Source organism: Lutra lutra, chromosome 7, assembly GCF_902655055.1.
Source record: "Lutra lutra chromosome 7, mLutLut1.2, whole genome shotgun sequence".
Lineage (NCBI taxonomy): Eukaryota > Metazoa > Chordata > Mammalia > Carnivora > Mustelidae > Lutra > Lutra lutra.
The window spans coordinates 12,586,452-12,609,101 of record NC_062284.1 but is presented as its reverse complement, the minus strand read 5'-3'; the positions used below and the strand labels follow the sequence as shown (position 1 = coordinate 12,609,101).

The 22,650-nt window shown below is 43.1% G+C and overlaps 1 protein-coding gene across 3 annotated transcripts in view; it reads right to left on the bottom strand.

The window, feature by feature from the left end:
* Positions 1 to 22,650, bottom strand: part of MCTP2 (multiple C2 and transmembrane domain containing 2) — a 242,419-nt gene that overhangs the window by 160,800 nt on the left and 58,969 nt on the right. For 2 of the 3 annotated variants that reach the window (XM_047737123.1, XM_047737124.1), the window contains exons 3-4: positions 9,297 to 9,359; positions 8,036 to 8,144 (exon numbers count right to left, since the gene is read on the bottom strand). In XM_047737123.1, the coding sequence (XP_047593079.1) occupies positions 8,036 to 8,144; positions 9,297 to 9,359 (172 nt within the window). The remainder of the gene's footprint in view (positions 1 to 8,035; positions 8,145 to 9,296; positions 9,360 to 22,650) is intronic. The other variant, XM_047737121.1, reaches the window with a different exon arrangement.

Below are 22,650 nucleotides of genomic sequence, written 5' to 3'. Positions count from 1 at the left end.
ACCGAGCTCCCCAATACTGGACCGAGTTCAGGCAAGGCTAAAACACCACCTGCCAGGGAATGGAAGCAAATTCATGAAGACCTAGAAAACGACCTGTAGGGGGCAATCTTCTAAATGGGGCCACACTGCTAGCACAACCTCATCAAACCCTCTCAGCCTCCCAAGTGCTATTCTTATATCCAGGATGATGGCTGCAGGTAGAGACATGTCCATGGCAGGGAGTTACTGGCCACCCACTAACATCAGTGCTTTGGAATGACCTGTAGGCTTTGCTGGGTTTGTTCAGTGCACGTGGCATACAGCCCCCCACACACACACAACACATATTCTGTACAAGGGAAAGACCAGTTGACAACAAAAGACCCTCTGATGGCTAAACCTGCCCATTGTTCCGAAGCCAGAGCTCCCTCCTAATTCTGCCCAAAGAATAATTCTCAAGTGTAAAGTTGAACCAACTTCACCCAAAACCCCAGAAAATCTCAAAATTCCACCTTGATAGTCTATTTTTAAAAACCAGCATTGTGTTTGAGCCAGAGAAATGAGAGATTTCGATAAAATGTCCACAGCACTCTTTACACGAAAAAAGTCTACCATCCAGGCCTGGCTGATGGTATCATAATAAAGAGAGGTGCTCTGGGGTCTGAGAACCTGCCTCCCACTTGTTTTCGGACGGGTCAACCGACTGAAAGTTTCCAATCCTCAGTGACAAGCCTTGTAAGCTCCTTGTAAGCCCGTTTCCTGGGGGATGTCAGAAATGTCTTTTCCTAGATACCATGACTTTCCACTTTACTGCCCAATAAAAAAATATATATATATAGAAAAAAATGGCCTTTTACCACCTAATATCCCCAGACATTTTTCTTTCATTTGAGGTCATATTACTGAAATGTTTCCTAGCTACTGCAATTGAAAGTGTGAGCTTTCCCAAATTTAGATGACAACTTCTTCATTTTAAATCAAGTTTTTACTCTGCTCCACTAAAAAGCAGTTTCTGAGAGCCAAATTCCAAAATCAGAACATAGTATTCTAAGATGCAGGTTGGCAAACTTTGGCCCATGGGTCAAATCCAGCCCACGGCTTGTTTTGGTAAATAAAGTTGTAGAGTCCAACCTAATCATGACCGTGAGTTTGCATATTATCTTTAGATGCTAATCCGAACCAAGAATTACTTCTATTTGGCCTTTTGGAAAGCTGCTAACATTTTTCACTTTAGAAAACATTAAATAATACACCAGATGTGATATAGCACTCTGGATAACTTCTGTCAGTTTTGTACAATGGATTATCGGCACCTGAGAGTCACACTGTCAACGATTCTTCTCTTTCCTCTTCAGTGATGCAGCTCTGTGACCAAAAAGGAAATGAATCATTAAAATGGATCTAAAGATAATGGCTCTTCTGGCGCTACACCAGCAAGAGGTAAGTAGCTGTCACTGAGCCCTTATGACCCATAAATCCTAAAATATTTACTTTCTGGCCCTGGACAGAAAAAGTTGCCAACCACATCCTAGACAGAAAGTTACATAAGCGATACCGATTACACAACAATCTAAAGAAAATACCAAACTCTTTCCTCAGAGGATGATTCATCAAAAAAACGGTTTTTCTCCCTAAACATTCAAAAATGACACTGTGCAACTGACTTCGGTATCCCAGAGCAGTCCCTCCAGGGCCAAGGACCCAAAACATCTCAACGATATTCCAAAAGCCGACCTGTCGTAACGGAAAATCATTATCTGGTCCATTTGACCCATTCTGCTTGAGGCTTAAACATTAAATACATGATTCACTATGATTCACTATCAGGAAAACAAAATATAAACAAACTCCTATGTTTGTAGTTGGAGCATAAAGAGAGGGCACGGGGGTGCGACAAACTGAGACTGGTGAAGGACCCAGTTCCAAGGTCACTGATGGGGACGTTGACGTGGAACAGAGGACCAAGCTCTTCACTGGGAGTCAGGAATATAGGCTATCCTCATTACTATTATTCATTAACAACTATAACAACACATGGGGCACCTGGATGGCTCAGTCATTAAGCATCTGCCTTCAGCTCAGGTCATGATCCCAGGATCTTGGGATCGAGCCCTGCATCAGGCTCCCTGCTAGGTGGGAAGCCTGCTTCTCCCTCTCCCACTCCTTGTGTTCCCTCTCTTGCTGTGTCTCTCTCTGTCAAATAAATAAATAAAACCTTAAAAAAAAAAAGAACCATAATAACACTCATTATCCTTTACTGAGTGTTTTCTATATGTATGGTTCTATGTTACATCTACTTCCTTTTTGTTCATTCTAATGACTCCACTGCCTTATAATGGCATCATGACATCATGCCCATTTTACTGATGGGTAAACTCAACTTCAGAGAGGTTGAGGGAGTTGCCATAGGAGGTCCCAAGCTGGGAAATAGGCTATAATGTCCAAACCTCTCCTTGCCCCACTGAGCCACCCAGGCTATGCAGAGAGCTCCCTCACACACCGCGTCCCTGTGTGACCTTGGTAGGTCACATAGTCTCTGGACTTCAGTCTCCAGAATTCAAGCTTCTGTTGGATTGGCCATTGAAGCAGGTAATCTGTATGAGGTCCTGAATTTCCAAAATCATCTGAATCTCTTCCGTGACTTTCACCATCGGGTCCTAGGAGAGAAGCAGTGCAGCGCTCATCTCATGGAAGGTACTCAACCATGCTCACTAACTGAAGGAGGGAGTGAGTGACCGAATTCTCTTCCCTTTGGGGAGGATGTTTTCCCCTCCTACTACAGTCTTTAGCATTCCTTTTCTTTAAGCTCCTGGTAGATTTCCTTAAGGAAGCATTCTATGTGTAAACCATCACTGTGGCACTATAGGATATACAAGATGAATAAAATCGCCATTCAGCTAATAGAGTGCTAATATCTTAATACAGCAACTTGGTCATTTATCCAGTTAAGAGTAAAAGTGTATGTTTCATGGAGGTAACATTTTTATAGGCTTGACATGAGAGAGAACTTGTGTCTGTGATAAACAGACAAAGAAGTGGCATCTGGGGGTGCCTGGGTGGCTCAGTTGGTTAAGCATCTGCCTTCGGCTCAGGTCATGATCCTGTAGTCCAAGGATTGAGTCCCACATCGGGCTCCCTGCTCAGCAGGGAGTCTCCTTCTCCCTCTGACCCTCCCCCATCTTGTGTTCTCTCTCTCTCATTCTCTCCCTCTCAAATAAATAAAATCTAAAAAAAAAAAAGAAGAAGAAGAAGAAGTGGCATCTGAATGAATCTTGAAGGATATTTCATAATGTATCAATTGGCTATCCAGCTTATATCCACAGAACTGGAGGACATGTTTCATAGAATAAATAACAGTAATTTGTGGATAATTCAAAAATCCTTTTGTATTTAGTATTTTGGCATATCAAACAGTTCTCTGTATCGAATTGTGTTAATCAGGTTAATATCAAATTAAATTATGTTCAGAGAATACAAACTTAAGAGCACTGGAGAGCAAAGAAAGAACAAGGTAAAGCCTCAGGAAAAGGAGATGTTGTGCCTAACAGAGAATTGAGACTCTGCTCTTCAGGAGAAGCTAGTGCTTGTTCTCACGTGCCAACACGTACTGGTGGATGGCGGTTGCCTAGAACAACGGTGCTCAAGTGTGTTTCCTGGGCCACCCATTCAGGATTGCCCTGAACTTGTTAGAAATGCAAATCCTTGGTCTCCCCACCCCCATGCCACCCAGACTTGCTGAATCAGAAACTCTGGGGGTGGACCATGTGTGTTTTAATCAGCCCTCCAGGCTACCCTGGTGTTCATTCAAATTTGAAAACTATTGGACCAAAGGACTGTGTTGGATAAAATTCTGATGCTGTGGGTCGCATAGAAATTATCATTGTACTGATAAAGAATGTCTGTCCCAGGCAAGGAGTCAGGAGTGGGAGCATGTATGATGGTCGTTCCGATCCCTGCCTAAATCAACAGTGCCCACTTGAATGCTACCTGCCTTGAGGGGTCTCTGGAACATTTCCCTGATCACTAACATAATGCTTATGAAAATCAAGCAGAAATTTATAGAGTCACCGTGTAGAAAGGCACACCATACCTCCAAGTACAGAAAAAGAACTGCCTGGGAGAGAGAGATTTTCTCAATAATGATGAACTTTCCCAGTAAATAAAAGAAAACAGACAAGAACAGTCACTACTGGTTCCAAAAGATAGAGGTGCTGGAACAGCACAGTTGATGACCTAGATGCCTTACTAGGTATTTTATTTGGATCATATTGAGTTTACACAAGATAAAGCCAAAGTCATATGATGTTTAACTCTGATGAAACTATTCAGAGATGACAATGGCTGGGATGATAGTACAGATGACAGTTTCTCTTTTGTCTCTAAAAGGGCAAAGATATGGAGCAGAAACATACACACCCCATTCTTCTGGTCATTTTCTGATATGTGCGATGCCTTCTTCATCATCTACTAAGTTTACTGCCATCTACTAGGAATGTGCAGTAAGTGCATCATTAGGATATGTCAAGGGTGGTGGAGCCAGACCACTGAGAGAAAGATCCAGAGATGGTGGGTCCACTAGAAAGAGAGGAGCTGGTTTGTAGAAGTAGTCCAGGGTCTGCACTCATCCCCAAAGTTACAAACTATTAGTGGAGTTCCAAAATTTAAAACAAAACAAAAGAAAAACCATGTTTTTTTAAAAGGTTTAGAATACTTTCTTCTTTGGAAAGTTAAATACACTCTCCATGGAACACACTTCCCACTCCAGATAAGCTTTCACAGAACAAGCTCGATGAAGATCTTAGTTTGACAGAAGCACCCATGGGACACTATGCAAATTGAGAGCAAGAGTTGGGATTTTTGTGGGAGTTCACTTCACACTGGTTCATGACTGTTGCCTCAATGTTACTTCAGGTGTGAAATGTTACCTGATCAAATCATTAATAATAACATAAGACATGGATTTATTAAAATGCATGAGTTTATAACTATAGCATGTAAGTGGTAGAACACTGGAAGTCATATGACTGAGAGAAATTATGATTTTTGGTGGAAAAAAAATTAACCAATGAGTAAAAACATGAGAGGTTTTTCCACTACTTTGAAATCCTGTGTCTGAGAAAAGACAAAGGGGGAGAGAGAGAGAGAGTAATTTTGTTTAAAAAAAAAAAAAATGGATGGTGCCTGGGTGGCACAGTTGGTTAAGTGACTGATTTTTGGTTTCAGCTCAGGTCATGATCTCAGGCCCTGATCTCAGGGTCATGAGATCAAACTCCAGGTCAGGCTCCACATTCAGTGTGCAGAGTGTGCTTGAGATTCTCTCTCTTCCTCTCCTTCTGTCCCTCCTGCTTGTGCTCTCTCTCTCTAAATAAATAAATAAATAAATAAAACCTTTTTTTTTAAAAGTTGGAATATTTTATATACCCTGAAAGATGGAACTCAGGTGAGATCAGATTGATAGATGAATCCATAATCTAAAACATGAGCAGAAGAAAATCACAGCAACACAAGAGCTTTCAGAAGCAGGACTGGGTGGGAGAATGTGAGGGCGTGTGCCAGGTAAACCATGGATGCTCTGACTTTGCAGGCAGCGGATACAGGAAGCAGAAGACAGTCTGAGAAAACATCAGGGTCACTGGTTGGCGTAGTATATGTACAGCAGCTGGGTGACCCAGGACCGTCCTCTCCCCTTGATGCCAAGCAATGATTGCAATCCCCTTGAATGCAAGCATGAACAGTAAGCCAGGGAGGAAAGCTTCAAGTGATAGGTGGTAACTAGGAACCGGTGATAACTGGGAGGAATGGCAAGGAGCCATCCTGAACCACTGGTTCAGCCTGTCCAGTCATGTGTCCCAGTCCTCCTTGCTAACAGGGAAGAGAGGACACAGTAAGCAAAAATAACATCCCTGGATGGGGGGACAGGGACACAGAGACACACAAAAAGATGAGCAGCAACATGCCAACTGGAATAGCTAAGAGATAAAGTACGAACAGGAGATTTTAAATGTCTACTTAGTATTTTCACACATAGGATGGTATCATCTCATTTAGGAAACAATCATAGGCTGATATAAAAATTTAAAAAGTGGCAATTCAACACATGAATGGAACAGCACAGTGGTCACAATGGACAAGAAAATGAGAAAGCTGGAAGGCCAAATGGAGGAATTCTCCCTGAAAGGAAAAAGTCATGGGAAGAATGAGAAAGAAAAGCTAGCAGATATTGAGAACAGAGGGAAGGGTCTAGGGGAGACACTCAATTCCTTAGAATAGAATGTCTTTCTTACTAAACAAATTTTTTAAAATACCATAAAGAAATCTCAAATATATTTGCTTGTAAAGAAATGTAAAATCTCTGAAGGATAAAAATAACATAAAAATAAAAGATAAGCAACAGATTGAGAGGAAAAAAAAAATACTTGTAACATGTAACAAACAACCATTAATGCTGAAAGTTAAAAGAATTAAAAACAGAGAGAAGAAAAAGTTGAAAGCTAGACAGAAGATAGAGAGAAACTCACAAAATAAGGCAATATGAATGACCAGACCACATTTGTGATCGTGATAATCCATAAAGTACAAATTAAAACAAGGAGAGTCAACACCCAACCTATGAGATTGCCAAGAACTAAGAATGGGAAAGTAGATACTCGACAGTGAGGAAGTGGGGAAATTGTAAACATACTGTAAGAGAGGGCATATTCTGCACCTCCTAGAGGGCAATTTGCCAGGATCTTTTAAATTTAACAATGTGTATCCCCTGGATCTTGACTTCCATCTCCAGGTTCTGTCCTAGCTGGTGAAGACAGTTAGCTTTCATGAAGCGCTAGAAGCCAGACATAGTTTTAAGTACTAAAGAAGTTACTACATTCAATACTCCCAATAGCCTGTAACAAAGGTTAATATTACTATCCTCATTTTAGAGCTGAGGAAACTAAGTCACAGAGGGGCCAAGGAACATTTCCTAAATCAAACAACAATAAATGGAGAAGGGCAGGATTTGAGCCCAGACAGTCTCGTCAGGCTGTCTGCTCTTAAGCACATGCTAGTTTTTGCAGGATATAGTCTCATCTGTGTATGAAAACATACTCGAGGTGTTCATCACAGTATCATATATATATTCCTAAGAAGGAAAAAGCATTGTCAGTCGAGAAACAGATGAACAACATATCCTATTATGGAATATTATGTGGTATTTAAAAGAAAGGAGATACATTTACATAGAAAAACATGGTCAATCTTGAAGACATCTTTAGTGAAGCACAAAAAAAGCTTATTGCAGAATAACACGGCCATTAGAGTATTTTAATTAAAAATATACATGTGTGGGCGCCTGGGTGGCTCAGTTGGTTGGGCGACTACGTTCGGCTCGGGTCATGATCCTGGAGTCCTGGGATTGAGTCCCACATCGGGCTCCCTGCTTGACGGGGAGTCTGCTTCTCCCTCTGACCCTCCCCCATCTCATGCTCTCTCTCTCATTCTCTCTCTCTCTCAAATAAATAAATAAATAAATAAATAAAATCTTTGAAAAAAACTGCTTAAAAATATATATATATACATGTGTGCCCGTGTGTGTGTGTGTAAAGGCACAGAAACAGAAAAAATGAACAAATCAAATCATGAAGGTAACAAATGTTATCCTGGGGGTGAGGAGTCCAGTGGGATTGCAGGGCAGGAGGGAGATGGAATTCAAAGGGCATTTCCATCTACGTGTACGTTTGAGGGCTTCACGCTATGGATGCATTCACATCTTTTCTTATGCATAATTAAAGTAGAATCAAAGGAACATTTTCTTGAGCAGTTGCTATATGCCAGGCATAAAGCTATTACCGTCATCTTATCTCATTTAAAACAACTTTATGTGATTATTACTATTATCATTATTGTTATTAATTTAATAACAGTAAAGGACAGTAAGATTCAGAGGATTTAAATACTTTGCTGCCAAGGCCTTGATACCTAAGGGGTGTAGATTTGAGCTCCGCTCTGTTGCAGGAGATGCGAAAGGCGGCCTAAACACATAGAGACAAGAGTACAGACGCGGGTGTGCCAGGCTTACCACAGCGGTCCCGGATGACCAGGTTCCGGCCTTCCTTCAGGTGGATGGTGAGGAGGTAGGCAAAAGGACTGGGCAGGTTACTCAAGCCATCGCCGGCTTCCCCAAACATCTACACAGACAGAGAAGTAGGTTAAGTCTGCTGTTTGGCGACCGAGGGAGAGAATTTCAGAGCCGAAGCAAAAGTCACGACAGAGGCAAATCTTCAAGCTGCATCTCCCACCCCCAAGCTTGATGACCTGGCTACAATGATTTATTAGCACATCCTTCATGTTTCTCCCCAGTGGGATTTTTTATCAGAATTCCCGATCATATCTCTGCAATCTTAACTCTGCCCCAACATAATCACACACGTGGTAAGCCAGTATCTGACATACCCTTAAGCTCAGTGATTTCTGGTAGGATTCTTTCTTCTGGAACTCAAAGGGCAGCCCAGAGGGAGGGAGTAGCACCTGTGGATTCCACGTATGTCCCACAGACATGGGTCCAGACTCGGATGCAAAGCGACTTCCTCATTTTCTCCCCTTTCCCACCAAACCTTTCCACCCTGGCACACCTCCTCCACATTTCTGTTCACGACCACTCCACCGTCAGCCTGGAGCCCACACATCTGTCGGGTACATACCCTTCCCATGTCCACATGTGACACACTTTGAGCGCTCTCCCCTTTGCATACTTTTCCTCCATTCCCTGCCCCCACCGTGGTGTCTCCTCCACTTACCCTCAGTCTTGCCTCCCCTCAACATGGCTCACTTCCCTGTCCAGGAATTCTTCAACTCCTACCGGCCACAAGGTCGACTCCAAGTCCATTTTTTAATATTTATTCAATGAATCCAACTACAGTGTTGAAATAGAACTTTGCACTCTAGTTCAAATTTTTGTCTTTCCAAAGAGAAAGGACAGATAAAGTAATTTATCGTTCACTTATTGGACATTCAATTAATCGATTTTGTGGCTGGGTCTCCCTTGACAGCCTTCTTTTGAAAGTTTCCCCCATCCAGGTTTCAAAGCACTTCCGAACAGCTTTGTCTCCTTTACCGTCTCACTCAACTGCCTAGCTGCTCTGTATTTTTAGAAAAATCGGTCCCAGACTGACAGATCGATAGACCCTGAATTAATCTTTCCCAGCCATAATGTGCAAGGCCTGCCTTTGTAGGTGGATCCGCTTCAGCATGCTTTAAAAACAGGCAAAGAAATACAGATCCACACATTTGCTAAGAAATTATATTTACTCCAGTGTTTCTTTTTAAGAAACGTCACTCACAGATTGTTCTTCAAATTGTTGGGATGTCAGAGAAGCATTCAGATCGCCACTTTCACATAGCTTCTGTAAAAAAAGAAAAAAGAAAAACAATCCCGCTTTCAAAAGGCAAAATGGTATCAGCCTACAGAGATAGATAGCCTTTATCAGGTCATTCGCTTTGAGTCTGCCATCTGCATGGTCAATTTCGAGTACGCAGGCTGCCTTCCCGCAGACGTGGCCAGTGTTGGTAATAACAGTTGGATTCGGTAGAGCCCCTCTGGCTACAGCCTCTGCCAACTTAGTCCTCGATCGGAGGACAGATAAGGCTGACTCTGCTCTACCACCAGGCTGCTCTGCCATCCCTCATTCATCCAGACTCTAGCAGGCAGGCAGCATGAAGTGGGAGCAGCTGAGCCCTCCCACCAGGTCCCTCGCATGGCGGGCCTCCCTGGTCCTCTGCCACCAAAGAGAAGTGGGCAGATCACATGGCAGAGACTTGGGCTCATTGCTCAGGAGGGAACATTTCAAAATGCGATCTGGAAGACCTTCCTCCCACCCTATCTTCCAGAGTCTGTACAATCACCAAGCAAAAAGTAAAAAATGGAATTCTGAACGAAAGCTCAGAATGGGAGGGGTGTGGGTTTCCTAACTGAAGGTACCCATGAAATGATCCCACAGGGCAAGGAAATGGTCGGTAGTTAGTATGGGATATAGTAAACATATCCACTGTGCAGATTTTAGATGCACAGATGCAGGGTCCAGGAGAGCTCTCGGACCCCTTGAGGTGTTCTGGGCTGGAGATAAGGACAGCTGTCTCCATGGAAAGACAGAGTGTAAGGGACGTGAATTAATGGTCTTCCCGCATTTTGGATACGTTCCTGTCGGGCTGGTGCCTTACTTAGCCAGGGCTAATTTCTTGTGTGAGAAACACGGGATTTCTCCCTCCAAACAAGGCTGGGTAACTCCAAAGTTTCAGGCAAACTGAGGCAGGCAGTCAACCTGCAAAGACAGCTTTGATGACCACGAACCTCTGAGAGTAGATATGAGGACTAGGAGCACTGTGGTCACTGGTCCTTCCCATCCACAGTGCTCATCAGGGAGGGCCAAACACAAGTCAGAGATCCTGCCTGGAGGGTAGGCTACCTTCCAAGACATGAACACACACACACACACACACACACACAATGTGTGTGTGTGTGTGTGTGTGTGTGTGTGTGTGTGTGTGTGTCTCAAGTAGAGCTTCAGGCAGCAAGAGAATCTGGGTTCCGAAGCAGTAGCCCCAAGGAGATGCAGGGATGGTGAGGGGTTGCAGACAAGCTGGGGTCCTCTGGTCCACCCCCTCTGCAGGCAGTGACATCATGAAATGCTACAACCAGGCAGCAACGGTCCCTGATCCCAGGATGGTCTGAAGCCTCACACGTCCTCCCCACTTAGAACAGAGGCCCCACGGCTCCTGCATCTGTGGTTCTCACACAGGCCTTTTTCTCCACCCGTCCCAGCCCTGATGTCCCTTGACTGTGTATATAATTCATCTTCTCATTCATTCACCAAGATCACAAGGGTGATTTCAGACACTTCGACCTTTCCCCTAGGCTCCCAGCACTGCAGCCACTAGAGGCCCCCGGCCCTGGAAGGACCACTGCTGCCCAGGCAGGAAAGGAGCCCCAACCCTCTGTGTGGGAGACCTGTTAGCAGACCGGAAGAGAGGCACCAGCAGGGCCTTCACTAGTCACCCTCCTCTCTGGCTCTTCATACCTCCCATGTTGTTCTATGTAAAAACACATCCTAGGGTGGTTGGACAGGACTATCTGAAGACCACGTTAGGAGGACAATCTGAATCTCACTCTACTCCCCCAATTTCAATGTTTGCCCTCATGCCTTTTACACTGCACACTATTATTTCCTGGAAGCTTAGCAACTCTTCTGCCTGATTTACAAACCCAAGAGAGACCAGCCACATCTTCATGGGCAGAACCAACAAAAAACATCTCCTGTCTGATCCTCTGCAGCCTTAAGACCCATTGGTAATGTCTCCCATTTTGCAGTCTCACAAACCTATCACAAACCTACCAGTGCTGGGCTCAAAGTTTCCATTCAGAGTGCACAGTTATTAGCCAAAGATCCAAAGATTGTGGTGGCCCAGAATCTTCTATCACCAAGGAGAACAGTGGACGGATAGGGGCTTTAAAGCGTCACCCCTCAGAGGGCACACCAAACATGCTCTCCCCTAAATTGGCCTCTCTGTGCTTAATGATAACATTAATTAAGGGACAAAATGAGTCCACACAACCACCGTCACTTACACGCTATCAAACATGAGCACAAAGCTCTTATTCAAATATGTGATAAGTCTTCCACTTATAACAACATGGAAATTAAATGTGAAGAATGACATTAATTCAATATTATGGCTGGTTTTACTCACAGAAAAGTCACAGAACTTAAAGTTATGGTTCCCACAGCCACCGTAACTGTCACACACCATATATACACACCAACGAAGGAAAGTGATCACATAAAGAAGAGCAGAAATGCTACATGGGCACCGAGGACCAAGTTACGGCCGCTGGGGGACACATAACTTTGACTATTCCCTTCCATTCTGCATAGAGACTAAGGTATTATCCACTGAGTAGAAGTTATATGATTTCACTTCTTTGTAAACCTAGTAACTGCATCAATGAGTTCTTCTTTAAAAAGAGCACAGTTATGACTTTCCTCATAGGAATCCCTGGTATCCCACAATCACAAGGATATATTTTTGATGTTCTCAACAAGCATAATCAAGCACTCTGTTTTTTATTTGACTTTTGAAAAGTTAACACACAAAAATTGTTGTATAGAGCATTACAATTGTTAACCATGTATAGATTTGTGGGACCATGACAATAATCAGGACAGAACAGTTCTGTTCCCTGATAGCACTCATTCATGCAGCCCCACTGGGGTCCAGCCTGTCTTCCCCATGTAGTTTCATCTTTTCCAGAATATCCTGCACAGGGACTCATACTGTATGCAAACCTGACATCTGACATATTTCACTAAGCACAATGCCTTTGAAATCCATCCAAGTGGTCTTCTGCATAAATCGTTTAAACCTTTTTCATTGCTGAATAGTATTCCACTGAATACATGAGCCATAATTTATCCAACAAGTGCAGGTTTCAAACATTTCAACCAAATGATTTCCAAGGACTCAGGGAAAGATAAATAATATTGAATACCATGAACACTAAATAGTTTACTATGACAGGGGCACCTGGGTGGTTCAGTAGGTTAAGTGTCCAGCTGTTGATTTCAGCTCAGGTCATGATCTCAGGGTTGTGAAACTGAGCCTCGCATCAGGCTCTGAACAGGGCATGGAGTCTGCTTATGATTCTTTCTCTTCTTCTCCCTCTGTTCCACCCCACCTCACCACTCATGCATTCTCTCTCTCAAAAAAAAAAAAAAAAAAAAAAAAAAAAAAAAAAAAAAAGAAAGAAAGAAAGAAAGAAAAAAGAAAAAAAGTTTAATATAACAAAACAGTCTAATTACATAGAAACATTAAAAAATACAGCACCAACATTTTAGCATAAAAACTAGTATAAGGTTAGCCAGCTCTCACCCAACTCTCACTGCTGCTTTTTGGGTGAGTGGTTTTGTGCTTTTGGTTTGGTTTTGTTTTTAAAGACACAGACTTTGCATTGGTATTTCCTTTCTACCTAAATAGAAATTGGTGGGAAGGTAGTATATTTTGCATTCTCTTTAGTTGAGAGTCCTCTCTCTGCAAGAATGCAGGTTTATTAAAATTCAGCAGGATATGGGAAGATATGAACATGGATGGGCCAATGATATAAAAAAGAAAATCTCCCCTACTCACCAAGGATCTTAAGAGCAAAACACAGACGAGAGTAAACATCTTCCTTTTGTGTGCACAAAGCGTGATCCTGTACAAATACCACCTCCCATGGGGCTCATCTGAACGCTCTCACCATGAAGCACACACAGGAAGCCAAATTATAAACCATGTAAACAATCGCTGGGCATTTAAACCTCAATACAAGGAGACATAAACCCACATCCAGAAAAGCTAAGTGAGTAAAATGCTGGCTGAGAAGAGCACTTCTACAGTCTCTGAAAAATACTCAAGAGTACGTCAGTATAGCAAACAATACATGGGATACAGATTTACTTAACGACTGTACCCGCATCTAGGTTCCCGAGAATCGGGACACTCTGGATGGCAGCGTTCATACACACAAACACCTACAAGACAAAGGAAGTAGCAAAATGCACGAAGGAGATGGGATGGCTGGACAGACCCCAACGCAGAGCCTGGATACAGTGACAGAATCAAAACAACTCACGTGGCGATGAGAGGACAAAATTAAGACATCTGTTGAGAAAAATTCAGGTCTACCAAATGGCTGAGTCTATGCCTATTAAATTTGTACACAACTTTTAAAGGGGCTATTGACTGTACAATAGTGGGCTACCTATTTAGTTCCCCCCCACACACTCCCAAGATTGTTCTCTGTAAGTGATTACCCCGGAATACTGAGATGCAAAGTAGAAGTCACACATGTGTGTGTTTGTGTGCATGTGTGCATACATATATGCCCTATTCAATCACATGTCAGTATAAAGCAGTGGTCAGCAACGTCCAACCCACCACCTGTTTCTACAGATAAGGTTTAAACTTTGCAACACAGTCCTATCTATTCATTGACATGTTTATCTACGGCTGATCTCATGATACCGTATGGGGGCTGGGGTGTTGCAACAGAGGCTTGTGGGCCACAAAGCTAGACATATTTATTATCTGGCCCTTTGTGGAAAAAGTTTGCCAACCCCTGGTATAATCAACCTTTCTTTTCACGCTCGGTAATATCTGTCCACTCACCTTGCACACACTGTTTACACGCTTGTTACCAGTAGGTAGCTTAAAAGAATAATGGTCCCCTTTATATTTTCTTAGCACTCTGTAATTTACAAATATACACATGCTCCTGTTAAGGGGCCCACAGGCTGTCATCAGTATCACCAATGTACAAATAAGGAAGCCGAAGTGAAGAGGATAATTGGTTGCTGAAGGGAAATTAAAGAGTTAGGCTTTTACTGGAGTGTCCTGGGTCCTCCACTCTTTTCACTGTGCCCCTATCCAGGAGAATCCAAAATTAGAATGCCCAGCTCTGTGCGGGGGAGATGAGACTTGGGAGTCAGAAAGACCTGATTTCAAATCTTACTTGTTCTACTTCCTATCTTTGGGTTCTTGCAAAATTTACTTAAAATTCAAGACATGAGAACATCTCCAAAAGGGCCAAAAAAGATTCTTACTTTACAGATTATTTGGAGAAAAATTAATTCATTCAAAGGCTATCTCTGGGCCACTTCACTAGGCTACTTGTATATAGAGGGACCCAAACAGATGTGGTCCCATGAGATAATACTCTTATATTGTACCAAGCACAGTTCCTTATATGTAACCTCTCAGAAAGTGATACTGGTGTTGCCTCTCTGTTAGTATTGCTGTCTTACTAGTATGATTGTTATTAAGGCGGGGGATGTATTTAGGAAGACTGGAGGAAAAAGGTCAACGAAGGTGGTCAACCAACCAAGTCCCTCCCTTCATTCCAACCATCCCTTTCCCTCTGATACTTTCATCACAACAGAGCGAGGGGGCTGGTAATGAAGTCTCAGGACAGTGCCCCCTCCCCTTCCAAGCACAGCTCATCGACCTGTGCATGCTTCCTCCATGGCTCTCCTCCAAGGCAAAGCTTCCACTTACTGCTATTCCCAGTGTCTACAGCAGGTGTCATAAGCACCACCTGTATACTACTCACCCCTGCCTGTGAGCAACACCAGTACTGAAACCAAAGGGCTCCTTCTTAGCCCACTCTTTGGTACCCCCAGGTAGCCCTATGGTCTCACAAGCTTGCCCAACAGAAAAGGAAAGCCCACATGACGCACACAGCCTCCAAAGTAACTCACATCCCCAACCACTGCCCCCTCACACTGCTGCCCTGCTATTCCTGAATCACACCAGGCACTCCCCTGCCTTCCTGGAGCCTGTACACTTACTCTTCTCTCCTCTAGAGAACTCTTTCTCCAGGCACCGACACACCTGAATTCCTTGCCTCCTCTAGGTCTTTGGGTAAATGTGACCAGCCCAGAAGAAGAGGTCTTTCCAGACTTCTCTGTTCAAGCACTCCCAATCACCTTCTCTGCTTTGTTTTTCTCCATTACACCTGGCCCTCTCTGAACATATCTGTAGCCTGCCCCCATTGGGATCAGGATGAGATCTCCATGAGAAAGTGGATGTTTGTCTGTTCGGTTGACGGCTGTGTTCCTGGTGCCTACAGCAGCATCTGCACGTAGTAGGCACTCAACAGAGGAGAAAGGAGGGAGGGAAGAAGAAGAAAGAGGCCAACCCCACAAAAGACCCTGGAATGCGGCTGATGTGCCCATCTCGCGGACACGGTGATGGTGAGGAATGATTCTGGAGATAAATCACTAACAGTACAGAACACGTAACTGAAAGGTAGAGAAATTAATGTACCTGTTCAGTTGTGCCAGCTGTAAGCTAGTTCCTCTGTATTGGTTTGTCACTGTGCTTCTCTGTGGTCACGAAACTGAAGCTCTGTGGTTGCCTGGTAGTGTTTCTGGAAACCTCCCGATAAGGTAAAGTACTTCTCTAAACCACTCAACTCATCTGCATAAGCTAGCACCAAAGCTAGTTATTTAAAACCCCAACTGCCAAATGAAATGACAGGAAATCCCCAGTGGGCGACTACATGGACAATGAGGTGGTAGGAGGCAATAATCCTTTCATTCAGGATTATTAGTCGCTGAGCACGATAATAAGGCCATTCAACCACTATAATTATCCTCGCCTTTAAAAGGGCACAGTGGACACACAAAAATAACTACCTTCCTTTGAGGGGCACTTGGGTGGCTCAGTCGACTGAGCGCCCACCCAGCACTTGATTTTGGCTCAGGACATGATCTCAGGGTGCTGGGATCAAATCCCGCACTGGGGGGGTTCTGCACTCAGCATGGAGACTCCTGGAGCCTCTCTCTCTCTCCATCTGCCCCTCCCCCTGCTTATGGGTGCTCTCTCTCTAAAATAAATCTTAAAAAAGAAAAATCTCCCTTTGACTACCAACTTTTTTAGATCAGCGGCTGTGAGTCATCACATTTCCAAACTCCTGATGTACACAGAGTTTTGCACTTGGATTCAGACAGTCCTGGATTTAGATCCTGGCTCTAACACTTACCAGCTCAATGATGTTAGGTAAGTCATTAAACCCTCCGGGCCCTCATTTCATTCGGGAAATATAATAGTAGAAACAACTATAATAACTAATAAATACAAACATAATATGCAAACCATGTCAGGTGCTTGTGCCCTCAACCTATTTCTGAGCTAAGAGCCTTCCATTTTTTTTTTGGCCTTAAAATTTTGCATGAAACTCAGGGACTTGGCTTACTCCCTGCCTGAGTTGGAGCAGATGTGCCCTCCCTCTTCAGGCCCTTTCCTGACCTCCTGCTATATGACTTCTCCCCACTCACCTCACTCAGTGATCCAGCACGGATCAGGGGCTGGGATCACCTCAGATCTTCGTCATTGTCTTTGTGAAATCTGGGCCTATGCTCAACTCCACCATCGACACCAAGGAGGGGAACCAGTGGCAACTTTCTGTATTTTCTAAATACCTGACTTTATAAAGCAGGAGAGAGTATCTTATAAAATGAGTACCGGGGAAGGAAGTGAAAAGAACAAAGGCAAGGGGGAAAGAAAAGAAGAAGAAAAAAGAAGCTACTCTACCCCTGGGTCTCCTTAACTGTATTTAACCTGACACTTAGGAATTCCTTTAGAGCCCGCCCTCCCTCCCCCAGGCCTCCACGTATCACCACCTTCCCCAACCCAGCGGAAATTCATGCAGCCCCACATTACCTAGCATGGCCTGTGGCTTGAAAATCAGCTGTGGAGAAACATGAGTCAATATATTTCACATAAGGGCCCCTGGGTGGCTCAGTCTGTTGAGTGTCCAACTCTTGGTTTTAGCTCAGGTCATGATCTCAGGGTTGTGACATTGAACCCCACACAGGGCTCCATGCTCAACATGCAGAATCTGCCTGAGATTCTTGTTCTCCCTCTCCTTCTTCCCACCACGTAAATAAATAAATACTTTAAAATGTGTGTGTGTGTGTGTGTGTGTGTGTGTGTGTGTATTCCCCCCCCAAATAAATGAGGTGTGCAGAAAGCTGGAATGGAAAGAAAAAAAGGCATGGTGTCTGTTCCTCAGGAGCTCCCAATCTAATAAGAGATGCTGACTTCAAGGGGCACCTGGGTGGCTCAGTGGGTTAAAGCCTCTGCCTTTGGCTCAGGTCATGATCCCAGGGTCTGGGATCAAGTCCCACATCAGGCTCTCTGCTCAGCGAAGCCTACTTCCTCCTCTCTTTCTGCCTGCCTCTCTGCCTACTTGTGATCTCTGTCAAATAAATAAAAAAAAAATCTTTAAAAAAAAAAAAGAGAGAGAGTTGCCAACTTCTAAACAACCAATGAAATACAAAATGGTGGAGGGGTTTGGCAATAAAAAAAGGTGGCCTTTACCACCTCCTATCCCCAAGTTTTGGTGATGACAGCAAGCAGGATAAAACTGTAAGACCACCTTTCATCCATAAGAGGCCAGACATACAAAGTCATGTAAAAGAGACAATCTGGTTGCTGGGCAACCATGCGAGGTTCTCAGCCTGACTGAAAGTGGTAATTACACAGCTAATCAAATAGTGTGTCAATCCAAAAGAGGACAAGGTCATGCAAGAAGACCTGGGTGAAAGTTTGGACTTACTCCTAAACCCTATGGAGGGAAGAGAGAGCCCAGCCCACAGGACTCTAAGAACCTTGGCTTCATGGCCTAGGCAGGTTGGCATGTGGGCATGGATGTCGTTGGCCCAACCAAACGAAGTGTGAGTATGTCAAGTTCTCATTTGGAATTCAGTCGCTATTGGGAGATGGATGGCTATCTACACCATTCAGTGTAGAACCTATCCATTCTCTTCTCAGGAATTTGTGTCCACAAAACAGTCTCCTGATTCTATGTGACTTGTAATGTAGGCTGACTTCAGGGAGCCAATACACCCAACAGGTTCTCGGAAGTATTTCTAGGCCCTGATATAATTATTGCTCACTCCACTCTAATCAAGTTGATGCTCATTATGATTTGACTTCCCAAATAACTTGACAATAATGACACAGCGAGCTGTTCATATCAAAATAAATATGAGAGTCTACACAGTATTTAATTCTCATTGCAAATGAATCAACATTTGTCATTTCTAGCTCAGTTTCATGGGTATTGGGTTATCATGAGTTGGTACTCTAAGCCAGATGGTCAGTGGACAGTTAATACAGTCTTGGAAGCTAGTGATCTTCTCAGGGTCTTACTCAGTGACACCTTTGCTGACTACCCATTTGCCTTCCCTTCTTTACTTCCTCTATTTGCTCCAAACCCTTTCTCCCTCTACAGATTTCTACAGAAAGCAGAATGAGGTTAGTGTTCCATGACAGCAAAAGTGACATGCTATGTAAATAAAGGTAGGGGGAAGATACAGATTATATAGTCAGGAAACCCAGACAGGGAAAGAAATTTTCAGCTGGGCTTTGAAGGATGAGAGAATTTATGTGAGAGAAGACAGATGTGAGATGGGTCACTGAAGATTACAGAAACCATGAAAAGCAAGGAAAGGGGAACAGTCTAACATCATTTCACGGCATTTCACTGGTGCCACCTGGTGCATAATGGTGATGTTGCCAAGAAACAAATGTTTGTAATCTGTGAGAGCACTTCAGAGAGAGAGAATTCTGCCAGAACAAGTTGAGATCAGGTTTCTGTGGACTATCCAGTGTGGTATGAATCTGGGACCCAAGAGAAAAGTCTAGAGAATCCTCTTCCAGCAAATGCATCCTTTATTCTAAAAGGACTTTCTTCCACTTTGGTCTTGGGGATGGTTGAGCACCACAGTGAGACTATTCCAGACTTGACTATTTCAGACTTCCATGTGGCGTCTACATTCTCATATTCCTTTTTTCTCTTCCCTCTTAATTTTTTTCTTTGCTTTCTCATTCCGTTTCCCCTAAATGTAAGCCCGCACCTCACTTCATTGCTGACCCTGACAGGAGTGGGAAAAAAATTGGAAGACACTCAGCCAACATCATTATCTGGGGTGTTATCCCACTGCTGCAGGTTCAGCCTTGAAGTTGCCCTTGGACATAAAACATGTGAGACAAACATCAATGGGTACTTGAACCACAGATGTTCCTTGCTTTACCCCTCCCAGCTCTGGAAAGCTACAAATAAAATCAGCCACACCAAGAATACTCAGCAAACATCTTATTGTCCTTGTGGTACCCCAACATGGTGGAAGGAGCTCAAAAGGGGGATAGGCAGAGCAATGCACTTGACCACGTGTGATCCCATAGGCCTGATTAGCTACAACCCAGTCCACACCAATCCTTTCTTCCCTCCTCATTGCTTCTCCCATTCCATGAAAGTGATAGTCACCTGTCCACTATTCATCAGGTAGAAAAGAGATAACCTGTATCCTAGATAGAGATTCACCAACCCCCAAACTCACATGACATGGATTCACCAAAACTTCCATCTTCATTGGAAAAAAAGACAGAGAAAAACACATTCAGATTTAAGGCTAGTATCTGACTTGGGTTGAAAAGTCTACAGCTGTCTAAATCTCTGTTTTCAGTGAAATCATATAGATAGAAATTTCATTTACAATATGTTTCTTTCCAAAAAATCCTAAACAAATAAACAAAGAAATTCTGACTTTAATGAAATCATAAACTGAAGAGAACTCACAATAAAGACGCTGATAAAAACTGTAGGAACGTGAATGGATTTATTACTATCGTTGATTTCCTCATATATAGTGATTGAGCACATTCTCTGTGTCAGGCACACAGCAAGGCCCCAAGAAAACGAAGACAAATTAGACATGACTCCTTTAGACCTACCCACAGACCAAATTACACAGCCTCGTGGGGAAGATAAGCAAGGGAGTGGCTAACTTCTATACCATTTAATAAATTCTAGATCCTCTGGTAGTGGAGGAAGCCCACTCAATATGGTGGAAGGGAGCTCAAAAGGGGGATAGGCAGAGCGATGCACCTGACCACATGTGATCCCACAGGCCTGATTAGCTACAGCCCAGTCCCGCCATCCTCCTCAAACCAACCAGATACATAGCACTCAAGTGGCCATGGGAGGATCAGTCTCAGTTTCTACCTTGTATGTCCTAGGACAGGAAAAGAGAAGCAGAAGATTTGTATTCAAAAAAGAGGTTTGGGGACACCTGGCTGGCTCAGCTGATGAAGCACATAACTCTTAATCTCAGGGTTGTGGGTTCAAGCCCCACGTTCAGTGCACAGATGACTTCAAAATAAAATATTAAAAAAAAGAGTTTTCTTTTAAATGGGTGAGTTAAAAAGCAAAATTATTTTAAAATAATTTTTTAAATTATTCCAAGAGTTTTGCATTTAGCCCAGAGAAGAGAAAGTAACCACTACCAACCATCCATTTACCATCCATAAAAAGCCCCTCAACACAGACCACCCTTCCTAGCACACATCACACCGGAAAGTTCCTCAAACACCTATGTCAGGAGCAGCAAAATGCTCACCACCTCCTAACTACCCCACTCACACTTCAGGTGGTGTCCACCATATTTCCTCACCTATCAAATCTATGCCAGCTTGCACAAGCCCTCACGTCCTGTCACAATGCCTGTCCGTCCCCATGCACTGATATCCTCCATCTGCCAGGCTGCCAAAGGCAAGGCTTAGATGTTTTGCGCAGACAGTTCCAATATCTTCTTGCCTCTTATGGTTCCTTTAGAGCTATATAAAGCTGTCTCTTAATACCTCATAACTTAAAGTTAGGGTCACTTTCCTATCCATCTCTATTTCTAGTCACAACCTTTATGGTGCCTGAGTTAGAGTAGGTACTCGAATATTTATAGTCAGCAAAACAACTTCACGGCGCTAACCTAAAAAAAAAAAATTATTCTAGGGCCACCTGGGTGGCTCAGTTAAGTGTCTGATTCTTGGTTTCTGCTCAGGTCATGATCTCAGGGTCCTAGGATTGAGCCCCACATCAGGCTCCCCGCTCAGCAGGAGTCTGCTTATCCCTCTCCCTCTCCTCCTCCCTCCATGCTCCTGCTTTCTCTCTCTCTCGCTCATAAATAAAAATAAAATCTTTTGTAAAAAACTAATCTTAAAAGAAGAATTCTAATCTGAGAGTGTTAGCCTATCAAAGCCAAAAAACCCACCCATTTTCTTCTGATCAGTTAATAATGTAACAAGAAGATAAACTTCAGTATCCGATTCTACATTGGATATAATTACTCCCTTCACATCGAACTATGAATTATGAATAATGTTTAATAATTCACCTGATTTATATTTTGATTACTGGAAAAACATATTTCAAATTTATAAACAATGGTAAAAACTGTAACATGGTTACAAAAAGAATTTCATAAAAGTAAGTGGTAAGGGAAAAGACAGTTAAGTCATTGAATGGTTAATGGTGACTTATCAAGTTTCCAAAGGAATCTGGTCACTACATCCTCCAGATATCCATGATCCATTCCATAATGACACCCAAACGTATGACACAATTAAAAATAAATATATGACACCCCAATATATAACAGGCTTTGGTTCTGAAAGTAAAACCAAAAATCCCAGTTGAATACCCAGGTTTGTATGCAATTATAACAGGAACCTAGAGTCTCCACAAAAAAAAAAAAAAAATTCACTTCTTCCCTCAAAGCTGTAACCTACTTTAGTGTCACTGATGGGGAATTAAAAAAAAAAACAAAACAAAAACTGATTAAACCAGTCACCATGATTTACTGATCTGGGGACTGAATTTATATTAAACTTGTTCTAGATATATAAGATTTTCTCATAATTGTATTTGGCTATTTTAGCTCATCGAAATACTAAAGCATTAAAAAATCAATGAGACCATAAGAATCTGCATCCTTCAGTTTCTTTTTGTTTTTTTTTAGAGAATGCAAGTGAAGCTGTCCACGGGCAAACATGCACACGCGTTAACAAGCACACACAAATGCACACACATACGAGTGAGACTGGAGCAAGTTCAAACCCTCTGACAGTCAAACGGAGAGACACATTCATACATTTCTTAGGAAGATGAATATGCAGGGGTCCCTGGGTGGCTCAGTCAGTTAAGTGACTGCCTTCGGCTCAGGTCATGATCCCAGGGTCCTGGGATCAGGCCCCATGTCAGGTTCCCTGCCCAGCAGGCGGGTCTGCTTCTCCCCCTCTCTCTGCTCATTCTCTCTCTCT